General features: G+C 38.3%; 1 protein-coding gene across 3 annotated transcripts in view; it reads left to right on the forward strand.

The window, feature by feature from the left end:
- The window catches only part of SPHKAP (SPHK1 interactor, AKAP domain containing), a 186,980-nt gene that overhangs the window by 16,978 nt on the left and 151,129 nt on the right, over positions 1 to 18,873 (forward strand). For 2 of the 3 annotated variants that reach the window (XM_008259274.4, XM_008259276.4), the window contains exon 2: positions 6,292 to 6,370. The exons of the other annotated variant lie outside the window; for it this stretch is intronic. In XM_008259274.4, the coding sequence (XP_008257496.2) occupies positions 6,292 to 6,370 (79 nt within the window). The remainder of the gene's footprint in view (positions 1 to 6,291; positions 6,371 to 18,873) is intronic. 3 annotated transcript variants of the gene reach the window in all.

Below are 18,873 nucleotides of genomic sequence, written 5' to 3' on the forward strand. Positions count from 1 at the left end.
ACCCCCTCTTCCCTTTTGATGAAACCACAATGTGGTTCAAAGTCTGAAAGACACCTGGTAGATCCATTGGAGGAGAGTTGTGCGACAGTCTTCTCACAGTGTTTATAGTGACGAGGACCACAGTGAGACAGATCTGCGTGTAGTTCCTCACCATCACTAAGTCACTGAGCCCCACAGTGGGGACAACAACAGTTACCACAGAAACAAAATTCTTTATAGAGAATTAAAATCCAATATAAGGTGGGAATAAGCCTTACCAAAAATAATTCACTGATTTACTTATCCAATAGTCTTTACCACAGGCTGGATAATAGCAGCTGGAGTTTCACTGAAGAACACAAAAAGACCCAAGCTGCAATGTGATGGACTCTTGGTAGCACTGAGAGAGACAGACATTTGGCAAACAATGGTGTTGGTGGATTATATAGCCAACTGGCATGAGTGCTGCAAAGGGAAAGAACACAGTTTATAAGAACATATGATAATGTTAATAAAAGATTTGATTGGGACAGGTAAAGAGGACCTCTGGATGAAGAGTGGTTCTGGAAGCCTAAGTAGCAGCTGGGGAAGTCCTGAGCAGTAGAGCAGTACAGTGTTTCAGTAAACCCTGTGTGTGTGCCCAGGATACAGGAAATGAGGAGGTGGTGGATGACAAAGACCTCAGAGTTGAAAGTCAGAATATGTTAAGCCTCAGAGACCACTGGACTTTCTTACTAAAAACAGTGATAGTGAAGTTATTCATGCTGAAGTAGCTAGAATCACTGAGTGTATGCATATACAGGACATAACCCAGTGCTTGGCATTTTATAAATGTTCCATAAACAGGAACAGTTATTGTTGCCAATTAATTAGATTTTGATATCATAATTCTTGGGGGAAGAAACAGAGAGGGGGCTAGGGAGTTAAGATCACAGGATCACCAAAGATTTATTCGTAAATGGCATTTATCATTAAGAGGGCATTTTAAAACTATTTCTTGAGTCTCAAGATATACAAACACACCCAGAAACACTCAACAGGTTGGCCATATGCCATGCAGATATGGAAGGTGGCAATGCTGCCCACATCTGCAAACACCCATGCTGACCTGCTATGTAAGTATAGATTCTATTGTCTGTACAGTATTTTCTCACTGATGTTAGGGAGAAAAAGAGGGAGAGAAGAATAAAATAGGAGGGGGGTTTAAGTTTTTGAGAATGTATATAAATGAGGAGGGAGAAGAAAGTGGGTCTTTTAAGTATTTTAGACTCTGTCTTCTATGGTGGGCACAATATCTGAAGGAATTAAACCAAAACACTAGTATCCCTAACATTTTAGCAGAGAACACAGAGTATCATTTCTTTGTTTTCTGAAATTCTTTTTCTTTCTCTATGTCTCTCTGGGCCCCCTATAGAACTCAACTAGCTTAATCTCCGTTATTTCTAGGATCATGCCACAAACTAAAATCTACCGGAAGGAATTGGGAGTGTCTGTGTTTCCCAGTTCAACATTGTGGCTGCTGACACCTGGTTGTTCACAGATAGGCAACTGCTTTCTGTTCCCTTTCAATGTGCGACAGAAAGATCTTCGTCTCAATCTGGGAGCCCTAGTGCTTAATGATTCAGCTTCTTCTGGTACAAAAAAATGTCCCTTCCGAAATTTTGCCACCTGCTCACACCACTGGATTTAAGAAGGGCTAGATTTCTGCTCCTTATGTATCTTGCCAACCTCTAAGACTTTCCTATTTCCTATGACAACTCAAATCCCTAACCACAGCCCAATGTGATGTGTGTATGCTACATAATACCTGTTGTCTTACACATTCTGCAGCAGACAAATAACTATGGCTTGGTTAAACAAATAAAACAAAACGCTATTTGAAATGTGGTGCTTATTTTCTTGGTGGCATTCTTTTCCTTTTAGCAATCATAATTATTCAACCCTAACAAAACAGCTAGTGACTTTCTGTGGCTATTTCACTGGTTTGTGAAAACATTCCAGAATTGGTGTTTATTTCCAAGATTCCCCAATGAAGGTTTTCCTGGCATTTGTAAAACAATCAGACACGTGTGTTCTGCTCGCTAGCTTTCTCCCACTGCTGTTCCCCCAAATTGTTCTGTTTTCCCATACTAACAGTCCAAGAAAACAGAAGCACTTGCAATGAGGCAAATAGAGTCAGAATTCCTCTAAAACCAATTTTTACTTGAAAAAACAAATGAAGAAAAGAAAATAGCAAGTGTTTCATTGCTAATTATCCAGCTGCTTCATTATATTCTCATCGGTTGGATTCTGTGAGTGGAAATCTTTGACATATTCAGATATATTGAATCTTTCAGATTATTTGGATATTTAGTTCCATGATAGTCTATACACAGCTCTTTGACAACATTTAATTTATTTTGGTGCTATATAAACAGTGCATTGCATGGGGCAGGTGCTGTGGTGCAGTGGGTTAACACCTTGGCCTGAAGCGCCAGCATCCCATATGGGCGCTGGTTCGAGACCCCACTGCTCCACTTCTGATCCAGCCTTCTGCTATGGCCTGGGAAAGCAGTAGAAGATGGCCCAAGTCCTTGAGCCCCTGTTCCCACGTGGGAGACCTGGAGGAGGCTCCTGACTCCTGGCTTCGGATCGGCGCAGCTGCAGCCGTTGCAGCCAATTGGGGAGTGAACCATCAGATGGAAGACCTTTCTCTCACTCTCTCTCTCTCTGCCTCTCCTCTCTCTGTTTAACTCTGACTTTCAACTAATAAATAAATCTTTAAAAAATAAAAGAAAAAAATACAGTGCATTGCAATGGAAAAATCCCAAGGCCTAGAATTGGAAAATGTGAGCTTAAGATCATATTTTATTTCCTATTGCATGAGTTAAGCAAAATTATTTAACTACCCTGAATGTGTATCTTATTGTTTCCTGACTTGAGTCTTCATATTTGTGTGCAAAGAAAACTAGGCAACCTATTGAAAATACTTTACAAGAATGATTATATTTCATTTTCCTTAATCTCTTACATATTTTACATTAATATATATTGCTCTTTTTGTCTAACTCTAATACAATGAAAACTTTATTAAAGCTTGGGGTTTTGTCTATTGATTGCAATAACTTGAGCACCTTGCTCAATGCTTAATGCTCAGTAACTATCTGCTGAAAGAATAAGGAATAACTATGTTGGGGTGGGCATTTAGCCTAGAGGTTAAGATACCTGTGTTCCACATTGGAGTGCCTGAATTCAATACCTGCCTCCAGCTCATGACTCCAGTTTCCCGCTGATGTAGATCCTGTATGACAATAGTGATGGATCAAGTAACTGGGTCCTTGACACCAGAAAAAACCTATATTGATATCCCAGCTCCTAGCTTTGAGCACAACGTCCACTTGGCCATTGTGGACATTTGGGGAGTTAACTGTTAGGTGGGAGTTCTTTCTCTCTCTCTCTCCCACCCTCCTCCCTCTTAAATAAGGAAATAAAATTTTGGAAAGAATCATGTGTGTACAGATTTGTATATAGCCATATAATTGTTTAGAAGGATTATATTCTTCTGCATGTTGTACTTAGAAGTTAGCTACTGAAAATATGAATTATAGTTTCTAGATCGAGACAATCTTATTCTCTGAGTTGGGCCATCTTAGCTTGAATAACCTCTCACATTTCTAAAAGTGCTCTCCTACATAGCATATTTTCAGTACCACTCTACCCAGAAATTGGCTAATAAACAGGAAACCTGCCAGTCTTCTGCCTGAGCTATGATTAGCAGTGGTCCCTATGTCTTGAGGCTCTGCTTTGCCTTCTTTGTACCATATAGAAGCTCTGTTGCCTGTGTACAATGGTAATTTGAAATAAGCAGTACAGTTATGGGATTTCTTCAGAAGTTTGTTTGAACATTTTAGAATTTAGAGACTAACTGCTTTGATGTGCTAAGCAGCCCAGAAGTCTCTACATAATCACTCTAGCTGGGTTTGTTCACTTTCTGCTCTTGGTTCACTTTTCTCGGTGACATCTAATGAGACAACAGCATAAACCTGCTGTGCCAATGGCTTCACTGTCCCAATAAAAATGAAACACATTCAGCAGCTCCGCCTCAGTGAAATTCCATGCTTTGCTTTTCCTGGAAGGGATGCAATATCATTTCCAAGGGAAAAAAAAAATCTTTTTTAAACATCGACTATTTGTGAATCTATGAAGTTATAAAACCTGAAACACAAAATTATATTTGCTTATTTTTGGCCTTTTTAGTAAGCAATTTTCTTATATTGCTATGATTCATATGGTGCATAATACTTGAGCTTTCCAGTAATAATAGTTTCCTGTAGGTTATAGCTATGTAAGAATCTACATTCCACTTACTTTATTCTTATCTATTTCTAGAAACCAAAGAATTCTTACTTCACCAATTTTTATTTCTGAATGGCAATCAATGAATGAATGAAAAAGGTACTTATTATTAAACTTCAAACAGAGGTACTGGCCCACCTCTGGGTCGGGATTTTTGTCTTCTGAAAGAAACTGGATTGAATTAAGAACAAAATAAAGAAGCTGTCAATGAAGTCACAGTTACTGAGAGTAACTTAGACGATAAAATACGATTAAATACCTTGATAATACATCATGGTAACTTGAGAAAGGCACTAGTGGTTAGGAATTTAACATGTACCATAACTATTTCCAAAAATGACAACTCATATGATGCAACTGGGACAAGAAACTAAAGTGGGGTTGGGGCACGTTGGAAGCATAAGTAAAACAGACCAAATATCCTAGCGATTAAATTCTGGTAAATAAGCTAAATGCTCCCAAAAAAACGCAAACATTACCGTCTGGATATTTAAAAATTAAATAAGTAAGATATGTTTAAAACATAGGACACTGAAAAGGATGTAAAAATTTATGCTGTGCAATATCTATGCAAAGAACACTGATGCAGTTCACCATTATCAGACAAAATGAAAGTTAAAAGAGCGTTGTCAGAAGTAAAGAATGTTACTACACAATGATTACCAGCAAAACAACAAGACATACCACTTTAAATTTACATTCACCTAACAAACTAGTCTCAAAATTAAAATAGTAAAAATGGACAGAATTACAAAAAGAAATCATCCAAAATTACCAGTATGGACTCTGCTGATTTAAACATCATAACCAACTCAGTATAAATATACAGAATGCTATAACCAAATCTGCACACTGTATAGAACATTTACAGAAATTGGCCATCCACAGTAGATTGAAAAGAAATTTCAAACAAGTACCATTGATTACTGCCATGTACAACATGCTGGCTGAGCACAATGCAATACAAATAGAAATCGATAATGAAAAGTTAAATTAAAATTTTCCATATAAACAGAAATTCATAATGTACTTTCAAATGCATGTGGATCAATAAAATCATAATGAAAATTAGAAACTCATCTGAATGGAGGGATAATAAAAGGCCGCAGGTTGAAACTTGTGAAATGAAAGCGAAGCTCTCCTGACAGAAAAATGTACAGCTTGCAAGACATTTTTCTAAAAAAGCTAAAGGTGATAGTAAACATGGCTTCTCTCCTCCCGCCCCTGAACCAGGTACTTCCTGCTTTGACATCTGCTATTTGACCACCAGTGTTCTTCCCTGGCACCTTTATTCACACAGTAAAATTTGACCGAATTCCCATTCACCAGCGACTAGTAGTCAGTAAAGTGCAAATTTATTTTAACTTATTGCTTCTTGTTCGCATTTGCTTGTATCTATACATATATAGATATTATTTTTTCATACTGACTTTATAACTTTTGAGATTTGAATTAATATAGTACTGATTTTTCACTGAAAAATAGATTAGAGCAGGCCTTACAGGTAAACATTGTGTAGAAGACATTCAAAGAAGCTAGAACAAATATTCATTGAAATCTGTTTCCATATTATTCTATCAAAATATTAGGCTTCAGAAGCACAGTCATCTGTAAACCAGGTTAGGAGTTCTTGCACTTACTACAAGATGTAAATTACCTTTTAATGCATCAAAGCTGTGAAAGTCCACCACAGGCAAAAATCCAGCATAATTAAAAATGCATGCAATCTGAAATATGCCTGTAATCTCTGAACCCTTTTCTGACTTTTTTTATTTTTACAAAATTGTTACAACTTCACCATTTAGCCACTTTTGTTCTTTTTAAAAACAGCCTGCTGTAAATCTGTGTCTTTCCTCTTAAATTATACTAAAATTTCTGTTTCTTTTTTTTTCCCCCCACCCCTCCCCTCTTTTTCTTCCTCTCCAAATCTGCTGGTGTTTGTAACTCCTTTATTGTGGGTGTGGTCTTCTCCATCAGCCATGTGGGTAGTTGAATCAAACTCTCCTACCTGCTTCTCTGCTGCCCTGCCCACCAGGAGACACTCCCAGGAATCCAGGTTGGTTGTGGGATGTGGGACCAAGGGGGTTATAAAATCAAATCATGCCCAGCGCCTCCTCTTTCAGTGCAATATCGCATGAGTGCCCCGGGATCCCATCTCTCAGATTTTGACTCTAACCACACAAGCTTCCTGCTTACCAGCATTTCTGCCAAACTGCAAACCATGCTGTGTACCTTACCTCTCCTTTACAGTTAAAGTTTCCCTGTCTGGCGTTCCAGCCTTCCAGGGTCATACTCCCCTCTTCCAGCTGGACTAACATTAGGAGAGATTTCAGCACCAAAATGTGGCAGGTGGTAGAAATTATCAGGCTTTCCTGATGAGCTTTCCTCATCCCTCAGATCACAGAAGGAGGAAGATGGTTTTCATCTTCCACTTTCATGAAGTCCTGCCTGGCATTGTGTTTGGAATATACCTCAATGACCCAATCAGCCTTCTTCCCTCAGCAGGAGTAGCCACTCAATCTGCAACAGCCAGTGAGATGTTTCTCCGTGCTAATCCTCACCTCTTTTCTGCACTGCACTTATCTGCGTCCCAAGGTCCCCAAAAAATGGGAGCACAGGGAAGAAAAACAGTTCTTAAAAGAGCAGGTAACAAAAGCCAGTTCAATCTCCTGAAGACAGATTGACATCCAAAAAAACAGCACAGCTCAGGGGCAGTATCTTCCAGGTTTAGAGCCCAGATTGAACCTCTTGATGAACCTGATGCCACTCAGTCTCAGAGTCCTTCTCAACACGACAGGCCAACAGCTTCTTGCTATGAGGCTGGGAGGGCTGTACAAGTGGGAAGATCCTGTCAACATGGGGAGGGGCAACAGGCACTCCACATAGTGTGTTTATTCCACTACCTGAGAGCCCACCCTTCAGGATCAAAGGGCCTGTAAAGTAGTAGTGACAGTCCCTGTTAACCAGGGGAGAACTGAGGCTCAGGGAGGGAAAGAAGCTTTCCCAAGGTTAAATGAGTGAAAGTGGCAGAGTTGAGATCCAAGTTCAAGTTCTCTGACTTCCAGCACACAGTAATATTTTCACTGCAATAGATGGCATAAGAAATTTTTGAATTTTGTCCCATTTATATTAACAACTACTCTTCCCTGTGGTTTAATTATTTAATGTGTGGATGTTGTTAAATGTTGTTTCATTTATTTCTACAGATTTCTAATATTGTAGTTATAATTTATGTGTCTTTTGTATTTGTTTTAAAAATATCGAAGATCTATTCATGGTTGATATGGGTTATTTTGCTTGCCTGATAGATTCACTGCTATCTGTACCTAGGCTGAATTCTGTCAGAGACAAAGACATGAGGTTAGAATTGGAAAACCATCTTTATTGTTATCTGATTTACTTAAAGATAGATTACAGGATTCTTTAAAGTGATGCATGACTGACATTTTCACATTTATTCATTACTGACTAATTGGCAGGCATTGTGCTAAGAATTTTGTAGGATTCACTAGTTAACCAAATATTCTTTGTACCTCGAGAACTAAACAACAAATTTAGAAACAAAATAGGCAATTTAACTCAACTCCAGCTAAACTATAAAACCCTTCTTCTTTCAATAGGAAACACAATGTACCTTTAAATGGAGGTTGATAGATATTAACATTGATAGGAAAGGATCTTTTTTACTGAATTGTGATTTTTATAGCTGTTACCTCCTACAGGAACAAAAAATCCAATTTGCTGCTAGTTGTATTAAGTGGCTTGCTGGCTAGGTTCTGAAGCCCTCTGCTATGACAGCAAAAAAGCCTGCTCCAACCTTATAAAATTACATTTCAAAGTGCTTTATTTCAAAAAGCAATGCAAATTCACTATAAAACGTTAATAAATCTAAGTGCAAAGCTAACTCATGGCACAAGTATGCAATTCTAAAAATCTGAGAGCAGTGCAGTACAGATTTTAAGGCAGGGAAAATATCCTGTAATTATGGATACACATTACATTTTTCCTGTGTAATTCCAAGAAGGAACCCCTATATAAATTGTGGACTTTGGGCTATTGGGATATAACTGTGAAGGTTCAGCAATTGTAAAAATGCACTGTTCTGGTGGAGGCGTTGATAATGAGAGAGGTTGTGTATGAAAGGGGAAAGGGGTAGATGAGAACTCTGAAGTCTGCCTTTTAAATTTGCTGTGAATCCAAAACTGCTCTCAATAAGTCTCCATGCCAAAAAAATAAAAATATTTTTCTAATGCAAAAGCCAAAGAAAAAATTCTGGGGGGAAGAAAATCTAAGTTGAACAACATTTGTGGGATATTTGCTATCCAGTGGTCACGTATCAGATCTTTTCCATAGCAATACTTTTAATGAAAATGAATACAGCAAGTTTACAGAGCATGGTGTATAGGGTCCCTAGTTTACCAATTACTGCCCAGTGTAGGCTGTTTACCAATTTTTCTAGAGAAGATGGGAACTTTGTGTTTTTTAGATGCATTCTTCTGGTTTTCAGGTTGGCAGCTAATTTAAAAAACTTTAATACTGTGCATGCTAATGGCCCTGAATGAGTGAGTCCGTTTCATACTGTCATTGCTATCTCTGATATAAACTGCTCTGTCAAATTTATTCTATTTTTTATAATTTTGTGACATTTAGCAAGCTGTACTTTTTAAAGTCATAAAATGAAAGTGAGTTCATCATGAAAGAATTAACTTACTTGAGCTACGTTGAAATAATCACTAGTTGTGTTAATAGAAACTCCAGGTACATCCAGAACCATTCATTAAATCCTAATTTGTTTGCCAAAGTGTTTGAGAACACTCATCTCCTGGGCAATGTTATCCCCCTCTTTATTAAAGAATGTCCTTCAATCCTGTTGCAATAAACCAAGCATTGTTTTAGTTCTTGAAAATCTCCATATAGGTTTTGGATTAAAAAAAATAAAACACTCTAATATAGCCAATAAAGAGCTCAATTAAATTCGGAATCCATTAAGATATTTAAAGAAACATGAAACCACTAGCGGAGATGTTCTTACATCATCAGATCTGGGGCAACTATTTTTAAGGGGATATGAATTTATGTTGTGATGATATTGGTGTCTTAAACTGTTCCAGAAACTCCCTCCTGAAGCCTCCAAGAACTTTAGCTTTTGATCTAAGGCAAGCCTCATTATCCAGAATCAGTGAAGCATTCCATAGGATTGTCCAGGTTTAATTTCATTTATTACAGACAACTATGAAATCGTTTGACAGTCTGGTCCCCCAGAGAGATGAGTGTAGCAATATACAGATGAACAGATAATGATCTGTGATAAAATATTGTCCTCCGGCTGCATCGAAACTTCTGCCAAGTGCTTTAAGGCAGTAATTGCTGGGTTTTGTTGGTTTTTCTTCTCTACCAACACTCAGTCCACTTTCACTGCTGAGGTAAATTACCTTTACCTTTAGTGAGACCCAAGGGGAGTCACCAAGACAGCAGTGACTTAGATGTAAGATTGCAAATTTTCATTCAATTTGAAAGGATAAACTTATTTCATAATCAAGGAAATTCCTTAGGACTGTTAGAAACTTACATCCCCAAATTTGTTCATAAACACAAGATTTTCAGAGATCTTCAGACCATCCATTTAAAACAAAGAACTTGCTCTGGTTACAAAATAACGTATGTTAAATCTATTGAAACTAGCAAGTTTCACAAATAAACCTAAAGATAACTGCTGTTAATGTTTTTGTGTTATTATGCATGCAAATCTATGCAAATACTTGATGTTTGATCAACTCATTGATTCAGTAAATACTTACTGAGCTCTTCCTGCACCAGGGGAAAACATGAAAAACCAAAGGCCAAGTGTATTTATGGAGTCTGTAACCTAAAAGTGGTGAGAAAAAAACATAATAAATAAGGAATATAAGAAATAAACACGTTCTATAGAATGTTGGAATATCTTATCGATGCTATGGAGCAGAGCAGGGGATATTGGAAAGCCAGATGTGGAGAAGCCTGGCTGGCAGTTGGACATGGGGTGGTTAGGAGAGGCCTCATCTAGAAGGTGGGGTTTGAGAATGACCTGAAGGAAGTGATGGCATGAGCTGTGCAGATTTCTGGGCTCAGAGCATTCCTGGCAGAGGCAGGGCCTGGGGAAGAATTTAAGTCTGAATTTTACGAAAAGCAGGCAGGCCTTTGTGGCCCCAGTGAAGAAAGGGAGACAGGATGCCTAGGAGAGATCACAGCTGGCAGGGAGTCCTTTGCACTCCTTGGCAATGACAAATTTTGCTTGAACTGAAATATAGTGACTGCAAGTTTATGCACAGAAATGACCCATCAATTGTATCTAAATGGACATCACCCATGTCAATAGTAATTCTAACATTTTGTCTACAACTGTGTTCATTTAATGTGGGAGCATTTTCCCATGACATTTTGGGAGGAGGAGGATTTTTTTTTTTTTGACAGGTAGAGTTTTAGACAGTGAGAGGGAGAGAGAGAAAGGTCTTCCTTCCATTGGTTCACCCCTCAAATGGTCGCTATGGCTGGAGCTATGCCGATCTGAAGCCAGGAGCCAGGTGCTCTTCTTGGTCTCCCATGTGAGTGCAGGGGCCCAAGCACTTTGGCCATCCTCCACTGCCCTCCCAGGCCACAGCACAGAGCTGGACTAGAAGAGGAGCAACTGGGACTAGAACCCAGCTCCCATATGGGATGCCGGCTCCACAGGTGGAGAATTAACCAAGTGAGCCATGGCACTGGCCCAAGGAGGAGGACTCTTAATGCCTGCTTACCACCTCTATCAATGAACCTATTGGTGAATGTATTATCAACTATCCAGTTTTTTTCCTATTAATAATAATAAATTGAATATCATGGTCTTTATTTTTTGTCTATTCTATAGAACAGATTCCTAACAAAGGCATTGATGGGTAACAGGTATGCATGGATGAGAATTGTGAAAAGTATGTCCAGATAGTTTTTCAGAAAAGTTGTGAATTTATGCTACCAAAAGTGAAGTATCTGGTTTAGCAAAATGACTTAACAGTTTTCCGGAATGGAGAGACCAACAAAATTCATCCCTTCATTTATTTATGAACAAAGATCTTTCAGCATCTCCTGCCTACATAGCAATCAGCAGACACACCGGAATGGCTTTTGCCCGCATTCTTCACATGCCCACCCACATCTTATCTTTTCTGTCTTACTCCGCTTCGCTTCATTATACCATTTTCACATAGCTTCCATTCGATGTAACGGATCCACTGGCGCAGTCCAAGTCCGATTCCCACACATTCCTTCCCTGAGTAGCATGTCCTTACTTGAGTGCCATGATGTTCTGTTTGTGGGACATGAAATAAAAGCCAAATGCCAGGCTCTCTTGAGTCTTATTAAATGTTTGCCTAGCAACATACCATTTCAGTAATGCAACTACTTTCCTAGAAAAATACTTTCTTTTTTTAAATATTTATTTATTTATTTACTTGAAATCAGAGTTACACAGGAGAGGCAGAGAGAGAGAGGTCTTCCATCCTATGGTTCACTCCCCATATGGCTGCAACGGCTGGAGTTGCGCCGATCTGAAGCCAGGAGCCGGGAGCTTCTTCCAGGTCTCCCACATGGGTGCAGGGGCCCAAGGACTCGGGCCGTCTTCTACTGCCTTCCCAGGGCACAGCAGAGAGCTGGATCGGAAGTGGAGCAGCCGGGTCTCAAACTGGCATCCATATGGGATGCCTATGGTTCAGGCCTGGGCATTAACCTGATGCACCACAGCGCCGGTGCCAGAAAAACACTTTCAATGCAGGTTTTCACCAATGCCCCATTAATCTGTAAAGTTTGGAACATTGTTTTAAATATCTTGATAGTTCCCATATTGACAGATACAAAACTGTGTTCCTAAATAGGCCACATTTTTGTATAATCTTAGACTCATTGCATAAATTCTCTGATTTGAAAAGTCCTTATTATTATTTATTCTTAAGTTCATGAAAACAGTCAAGATTGAGCATAAGTATAGACATCTTTTTGTACATATTTTAGAAGTCCAGGTCTGAGAAAAGTCACTATAATAAATATTTATGCATATATTCAAATCCATGCATTATTTAACTTAATATCAAAATAGGCTGAAATGTATTTATTACTCTTGAGAGTAAATAAATTAAAGATTCTACCATGGTAACTTTTCTCAGTTTAATATTGAGTGCTACGCTACTACTGTGCAGGAGATAATGCCATGTCCCCACCACAACAGGCCTGTGACAAACCTTCTGCTAGGTGCCATGTGTTTTACAGAAGAAAGATTAAGGTTTACAAAGGTTTGAGTAACATCTCCAGTTTCATCTCTCTTGTAAGTGTTGGATGAAAAACTAGAACCTAGATTTTTGAATGCCACATCTCTGAGAACTGGATACATTGCACTTGAAGGCATTGTCATAGAGGGAAAGAATTTGAAGAAATGGTAAAGTAGAATATAACATGGTAGAGTATTAAGAGTAGCAGGTCAAATCTTGGCTCTGTTATTTTAGCTGCAGTCTAACCCTGGAGTATATGTTAACTTGATCACTATGCAAAACTATAGGGTATTGAGTAGCTGATATATATTAAATGATGGCAAATTTTATTAGAACTTGCATGGAGAAGATTGAATAACAGAGTGAGGCACCTGCCCTGGGGGTTTGTGAAGAACAGAAACTATAGCGAGTTAAGACAGTTACTATCACAGATAATCTGAATGAGTCTGAACTAAAGTCTAGATGCAGCAGAATGCAAAGACAGAATATTTTTAATTATCCAAATAAATGTACACCTAAAATATTTTCAGAAACACAAAACTTTGGGGATAAGTATCTGTAATCAGCATCTGGTAGTATTCATGTATAAATATATATTCATGCATTTTAACTTAGCAACCATGATATATGCTCACAGTCTTACATTAAAATAATGTTTTATACACACCATTTATAGGTCACAGACTATGGAAAAAAACTTCTTCATAACTCCCATTAACAAAAGGAAGGAAGAAAATGCTAAACCACAGTATTATCTTATAAGCTCCTTTTCTCAGTGATGAGTTATAGATTCAAAACAACTTCTTGGGGTCTTAGCAAAGCCAGAGATGTTGAAACAGTTTTTAGGATGGAAGGCCAATAAATCTGAGCAACAGTGATTAAATCAATTAGAGCATCACTTGGCATCATCTCTTTAGTGAAAGATAATATATGTCCCAAATGGCCTCAATGGCCAGAGTTGGGCTGATCTGAAGCCAGGAGCCTGGAGCTTCTTCCGGGTCTCTCATGTGGGTGCAGGGGCTCAGGGACTTGGGCCATCTTCTGCTTTCCCAGGCCATAGCAGAGTGCTGGCTCAGAAGTGGAGCAACTGGGACTTGAACCAGAGCCCACTGCAGGTGGCAACTTTACACCACAACGCTGGCCCCTGATATCTGTTTTCTGATGAAGCCTTCCTAGCAAGTAGTATAGACCTAGCGTGAACCACAAAGCTTCAGTAATGGGCTCACAAATGTACTAATCCTAACCCTTCTATGCACTTAGCTCAGAAGCCAAAACTAAAGGAATGTTATTTGGTGAGAACCTAGGAAGTTATACTTGGTTTCCACTTCAAGGACAAAATATAGGCCTTTCTCCATTTGTAAATGCTTTCCAGCTAGTGTGTAATATAGGTGCAGCCTACACCTAGATTTTCAGCCCACCTTCCGCTGAACTTCTTGGAACTCTAACTACGGAAAGGAGGAACTTGAGACAGGTGCACTTGGCTTGTCTGCATCTCTTTATTTCCTCCCTCACAGATCTCATTCCAGGGAAAGCAGGTTGTTAATGTCGGCTGCTCTGCCCACTATGCTATCCAGCTACTTTTCCAAATGCCCTGGGTGCTACAGACAAGGAATCCTCCCAGTGTAGTGTGTAGGGGTGTGGAGCTGTCTTTCCTGAATCAGCAGCACGGAGCTTGGCCCACATCAGGTGCTAAAGTGCTAGAATGAAAGGAGGCTTTATTCTGGATAGCTTCTTCGCATAAGATTATAAATACAAGCCGGCGCCATGGCTCACTAGGCTAATCCTCCACCTGCGGCGCCGGCACACTGGGTTCTAGTCCCGGTCGGGGTGCTGGATTCTGTCCTGGTTGCCCCTCTTCCAGGCCAGCTCTCTGCTGTGGCCAGGGAGTGCAGTGGAGGATGGCCCAAGTCCTTGGGCCCCGCACCCCATGGGAGACCAGGAGAAGTACTTGGCTCCTGCCATCGGATCAGCGCGGTGCGCCGGCTGAAGCACGCCGGCCGCAGCGGCCATTGGAGGGTGAACCAACGGCAAAGGAAGACCTTTCTCTCTGTCTCTCTCTCTCTCACTGTCCACTCTGCCTGTCAAAAAATAAAAAAGATTATAAATACAAAAGAACCTGTAAGGTCAAGAGAGCTCAAGGGCTGCACTGATCATCACCAGCACCACCAGCTGCATGGGATTATTTCACTTCAAGTCATTGCCTTAATGATCAGTGATTCAGCTGCCCCATCACACTAGCCACATCTGCAGTGTTCAGCAGCTGCATGCGGCCACCAGCTGGGGTTCTGGACAAGGCTGACCAAGAACACCCCTGTCACTGCAGAGAGTGCGACTGGGTGCTGTTGTTCGAGAGGAAGAAGCTTCTCTGGCCCTGAATGAACAGGCGAAAAGACAGGGAAGTTTTTAAAATGTTCAGAGTTTGCTTTGACATGAAGTAGAACAGTATAGAATATTACTGATTGAAATTCTTACCAAAGAAACCAAGATAGTAGCAGATTTTGAGAGTACAGATGTTATTAAATTTAGACGAATTTTATTTTTACAGTTTTTAATGCTCTATGAAGAATTTTTTTTTAAATGAACCTCTGAACTATTCTATATCAAGGAAGTCTAGGTCAAGATGAGAAGAAAATTCAGGAAATTATAATGTCTTCAATACACACATTTGGCAGGAACCCTGGAGGCAGGCATTTTGTATAAATCCACAGCAATAATGATCGATTCACACAAATGCTTCAAGGACCTCTGAAATTTTCTGTAAATGAATGAGAAATAATTATTTATTTTTAAAGACAACTGACTGAAGAGGAACATACTGCTATTCATTTTTAAAAGCCCAAAATATCAGATACAAATACTGAATTAAAATGGGAATATCCAATTAAAGCATTCAACTAAAATGGAAAATATTACCTGGTCTTTTACTCATCTGATCAACATTCCATATTTTCTGGTGCCGATGACCTTGAGGTCCTGAGAGAGGGAAGAAAGACTTAGTGCTTAGTATTATATCATTGAATTCTGAAGTATTGTGCTTATAAATATATACTTATAATAATGTAAACTAGCAGTAAAAAATAACACTATTTTCATAAATTAAGTTATACATTTTTATTTGGAATATAAATTTGATATGTCTTAAATTTAGCCAGATAAATAAAATTATCCAAAAAGATAATATGAATTTGCAAAGCACATTATCAGACACACAGAAGGTTGCTCCATAAATGTCATTTTTATATTGTGTGCATAATCACCAATAACCTTTTGCTAGGAAGTATAGTCCTTTTCTTACATTCGGAAGTCTATTATTTGATTTTTATTGTAATCCAGTTATCTCACGGAGTATCTGTTTAAGTTAAGGCTTCATATTTCACTGGATGTACTTGATAGATGTAGAATTGCCTGAATAAAAATGTCTTCATTTAACAATATTCAAGAAGTTTTCAGTAGAATAGACTTAAACACAACTAGTGCTGGAAATAAAGAGTTTACCAACCAGTGGTATTTACATATCATATCCTAAATTTTATGTTCATGTCTTTGGGGTTTTTTTTTTTGTCTTTTTTTGATAGTTAAGAAAGAATTAGATTTTTGCTCATCTGGAGCCATTCTTGCTGCTAACAAGCCACTTGTTTCATGACTAATCATGAATGACCCATTCATATTCTTTTTATGTCATCCCTCAGTACTTCACAAAAGTGTACCTAAACTCAGAATTGTAACACAATTTCACTCATTGGAGGACAAAAGTGATGTTAAAAATGTATCAACTATTTAAAAAAATCATTCATTCTTAGATAATATGTCACACAGTTTTATTACATTATTGCAATGCCCTTTCTTTACAAACAATGGTGAAAGCTGAGGTAGTTAAGGTTTTTCTTTTTTTAATGTCCTTATTTGGGAAAATAAGAGGCATGCTACTTTGTTGCTTTGTTACTTTTATTTTACTCATTTAGGAGATTGAAAAGTCTGGAATTTATTCAGTCATCTTTAAATACTGAAATAGGATACATAATGACAGTTGTTAAATATTTTTAAGGTTGGGTTGGCTGTTTCCTCTGATTCATTTACTAAAATTCTATAGAATTAGTAAAGACACTATCTGTTTTCCAACTACTAATAAGTTGGTGACAAATTTAATGGAGAGATGGAGAAACTTCATAACTAGAGGATGAAAGACTAAAGAAAAAAATTGCACTGGATAATTGTTAAAAATGGCACAACAGATTTTTTGCAAACTACTGTAGTATAAGTAAGATATGTCAGTATAGAATTGAGCTCAACTCCCATTACAACAGGACACTTAGAGATTTATAGCATATAGGCAGAATGAAGGAATCAGTGGATAAAAATTACTAAGAGGAGCCATCAAGAGTAGAGGGAAGAGATGTACAGTTCAGCACATGGTCACTTACCCCTAATGGTAGAGCTAGAAATATGCCAGGAGATTCCAATTCAATCTCATCAAGGTGGCATGTACCAATGCCATCTTACTTGTTAAAGTGATCGGTTTAAGTTCATAATTGATCAAAAAGATAGGATTAAGTGTCAAAGGGATTAAATAAAAAAGACCAGTGTCTGCAAATAATAATTGATAGAATTAAAAAGGAGAGAATGATCCTACATGGGAAGCAGGATACACAGCAGACTCATAGAGTGGCAAAAGCCTTAAACAGCACTCTGGCCTCAGAATCAGCCCTTAAGCATTCAGATCTGGCTAAAAAGCCCATGAGAGTTTCTCAGGCATGGAAAGCCAAGACACTGTGGGGAAAAAAAAAACCCTAAATGAAAGATCTCTGTGAGTGAGATCACAGAGGAAAGTATAGGCCATCAAAAAAGGAGGTACCTTTCTCTGAAGGGAGGAGAGAACTTCCACTTGTCTAAACAAGTCTAAACAAGATAGGAGTTGGCAAACTCAAGAGACTTCCATAGCCTTGGCAGCTCATGACAAGAGCCTGGGGTGATTACTGATGTCATAAATAAGAGTTTCAATTGTTAAATCAATGATGGGAGTCACTGTGTACCTACCCCCCATGTAGAACCTCTATCCTTAATGTGTTGTACTATGCAAATTAACAGTAAAACTACTACCCAAACAGTACTTTATACTTTGTGTATCATTGTGGGTGCAGTATGTTGAAATCCTTACTTAGTATATACTAAGTTGATTTTCTGTATATAAAGATAATTGAAAGTGAATCTTGATGAAGAATGGGATGGGAGAGGGAGTGGGAGATGGGATTGTTGTGGGTGGGAGGGAAGTGATGGAGGGAAAAGCTGCTATAATTCAAAGTTGTACTTTGGAAATTTATATTTATTAAATAAAAGTTTAAAAAAATAAAATATTTAAAAACATAAAAAAGAGTAGAGAAATTCTTGCTATGTTGGATGAACAGTATTCTTGCTAAAGCTAACCCATCAAAAGTATAGGATGCAGAAGTATATCATCTTATCAATAGTAGGGGATTCTTGATAAACTGACATAGCAGGCTACTTTGCTATAACTGGGCTCAGCAGATGAAGGCCCAGGCCTCATTCAGAAGAGTGCTGAAGGAAGCCTTACTAATGTCTGGTCCAGAAAGGAGTCTGCCAACAGATTCATCAGAGGATGAAGTAGGAGACATTAACATATCATGCAGTGTTTAGAACTAATCAATTTTTGAAAGATTGACTTAAACCTTGACTTTAGTAACAAGTAAATCCCTTTGAATGAGAATAAAATAAGGACATTCATGTAAGTAAACTTTCATCTTAAACTGTGTGAAGACATAGTTTTAAATCCCCAAAATTCTTTGTTGTAGTATGCAATTAAATTTATTTTAATGAGAGCATCTCAATTCATTGCTTAAGTTCTCTTCTGATAGATTAGAGTTTTTATTTTTTCTCCAGTGTTGAGATTAAAGGATTTGGTGTTAAGCTCAACAGTAGATATCCTTAATAGGATTGACACAATCAAAGGAATAATTACTATACTCCACTGAAAGCGTTCTTTAAGTGGAGAGAAGGCAAGAGCAAATCTTATCTTTAAGACTCTTAAAATTGTTTAACTTGACACTGTGTTTACTTGACATTTTAATAACAAGAGCAGCAGGATCCTTTTTCTTTAGAACTATCCTGGGAAATTCTTTAAATTATCTTCTTAATGGCTTATCACACCATCTGTCACTGCTACAGACAATCTAGCATGGAATTCAAGCACTTGTGTGGGCCCAGTCTTCTGGGGTTAACCAGAATGCTCAGATAGATAAGAACAAGGAATCTCAATAAATGCTTGTTGGGC

Source organism: Oryctolagus cuniculus, chromosome 3 (genome assembly GCF_964237555.1).
Source record: "Oryctolagus cuniculus chromosome 3, mOryCun1.1, whole genome shotgun sequence".
NCBI lineage: Eukaryota > Metazoa > Chordata > Mammalia > Lagomorpha > Leporidae > Oryctolagus > Oryctolagus cuniculus.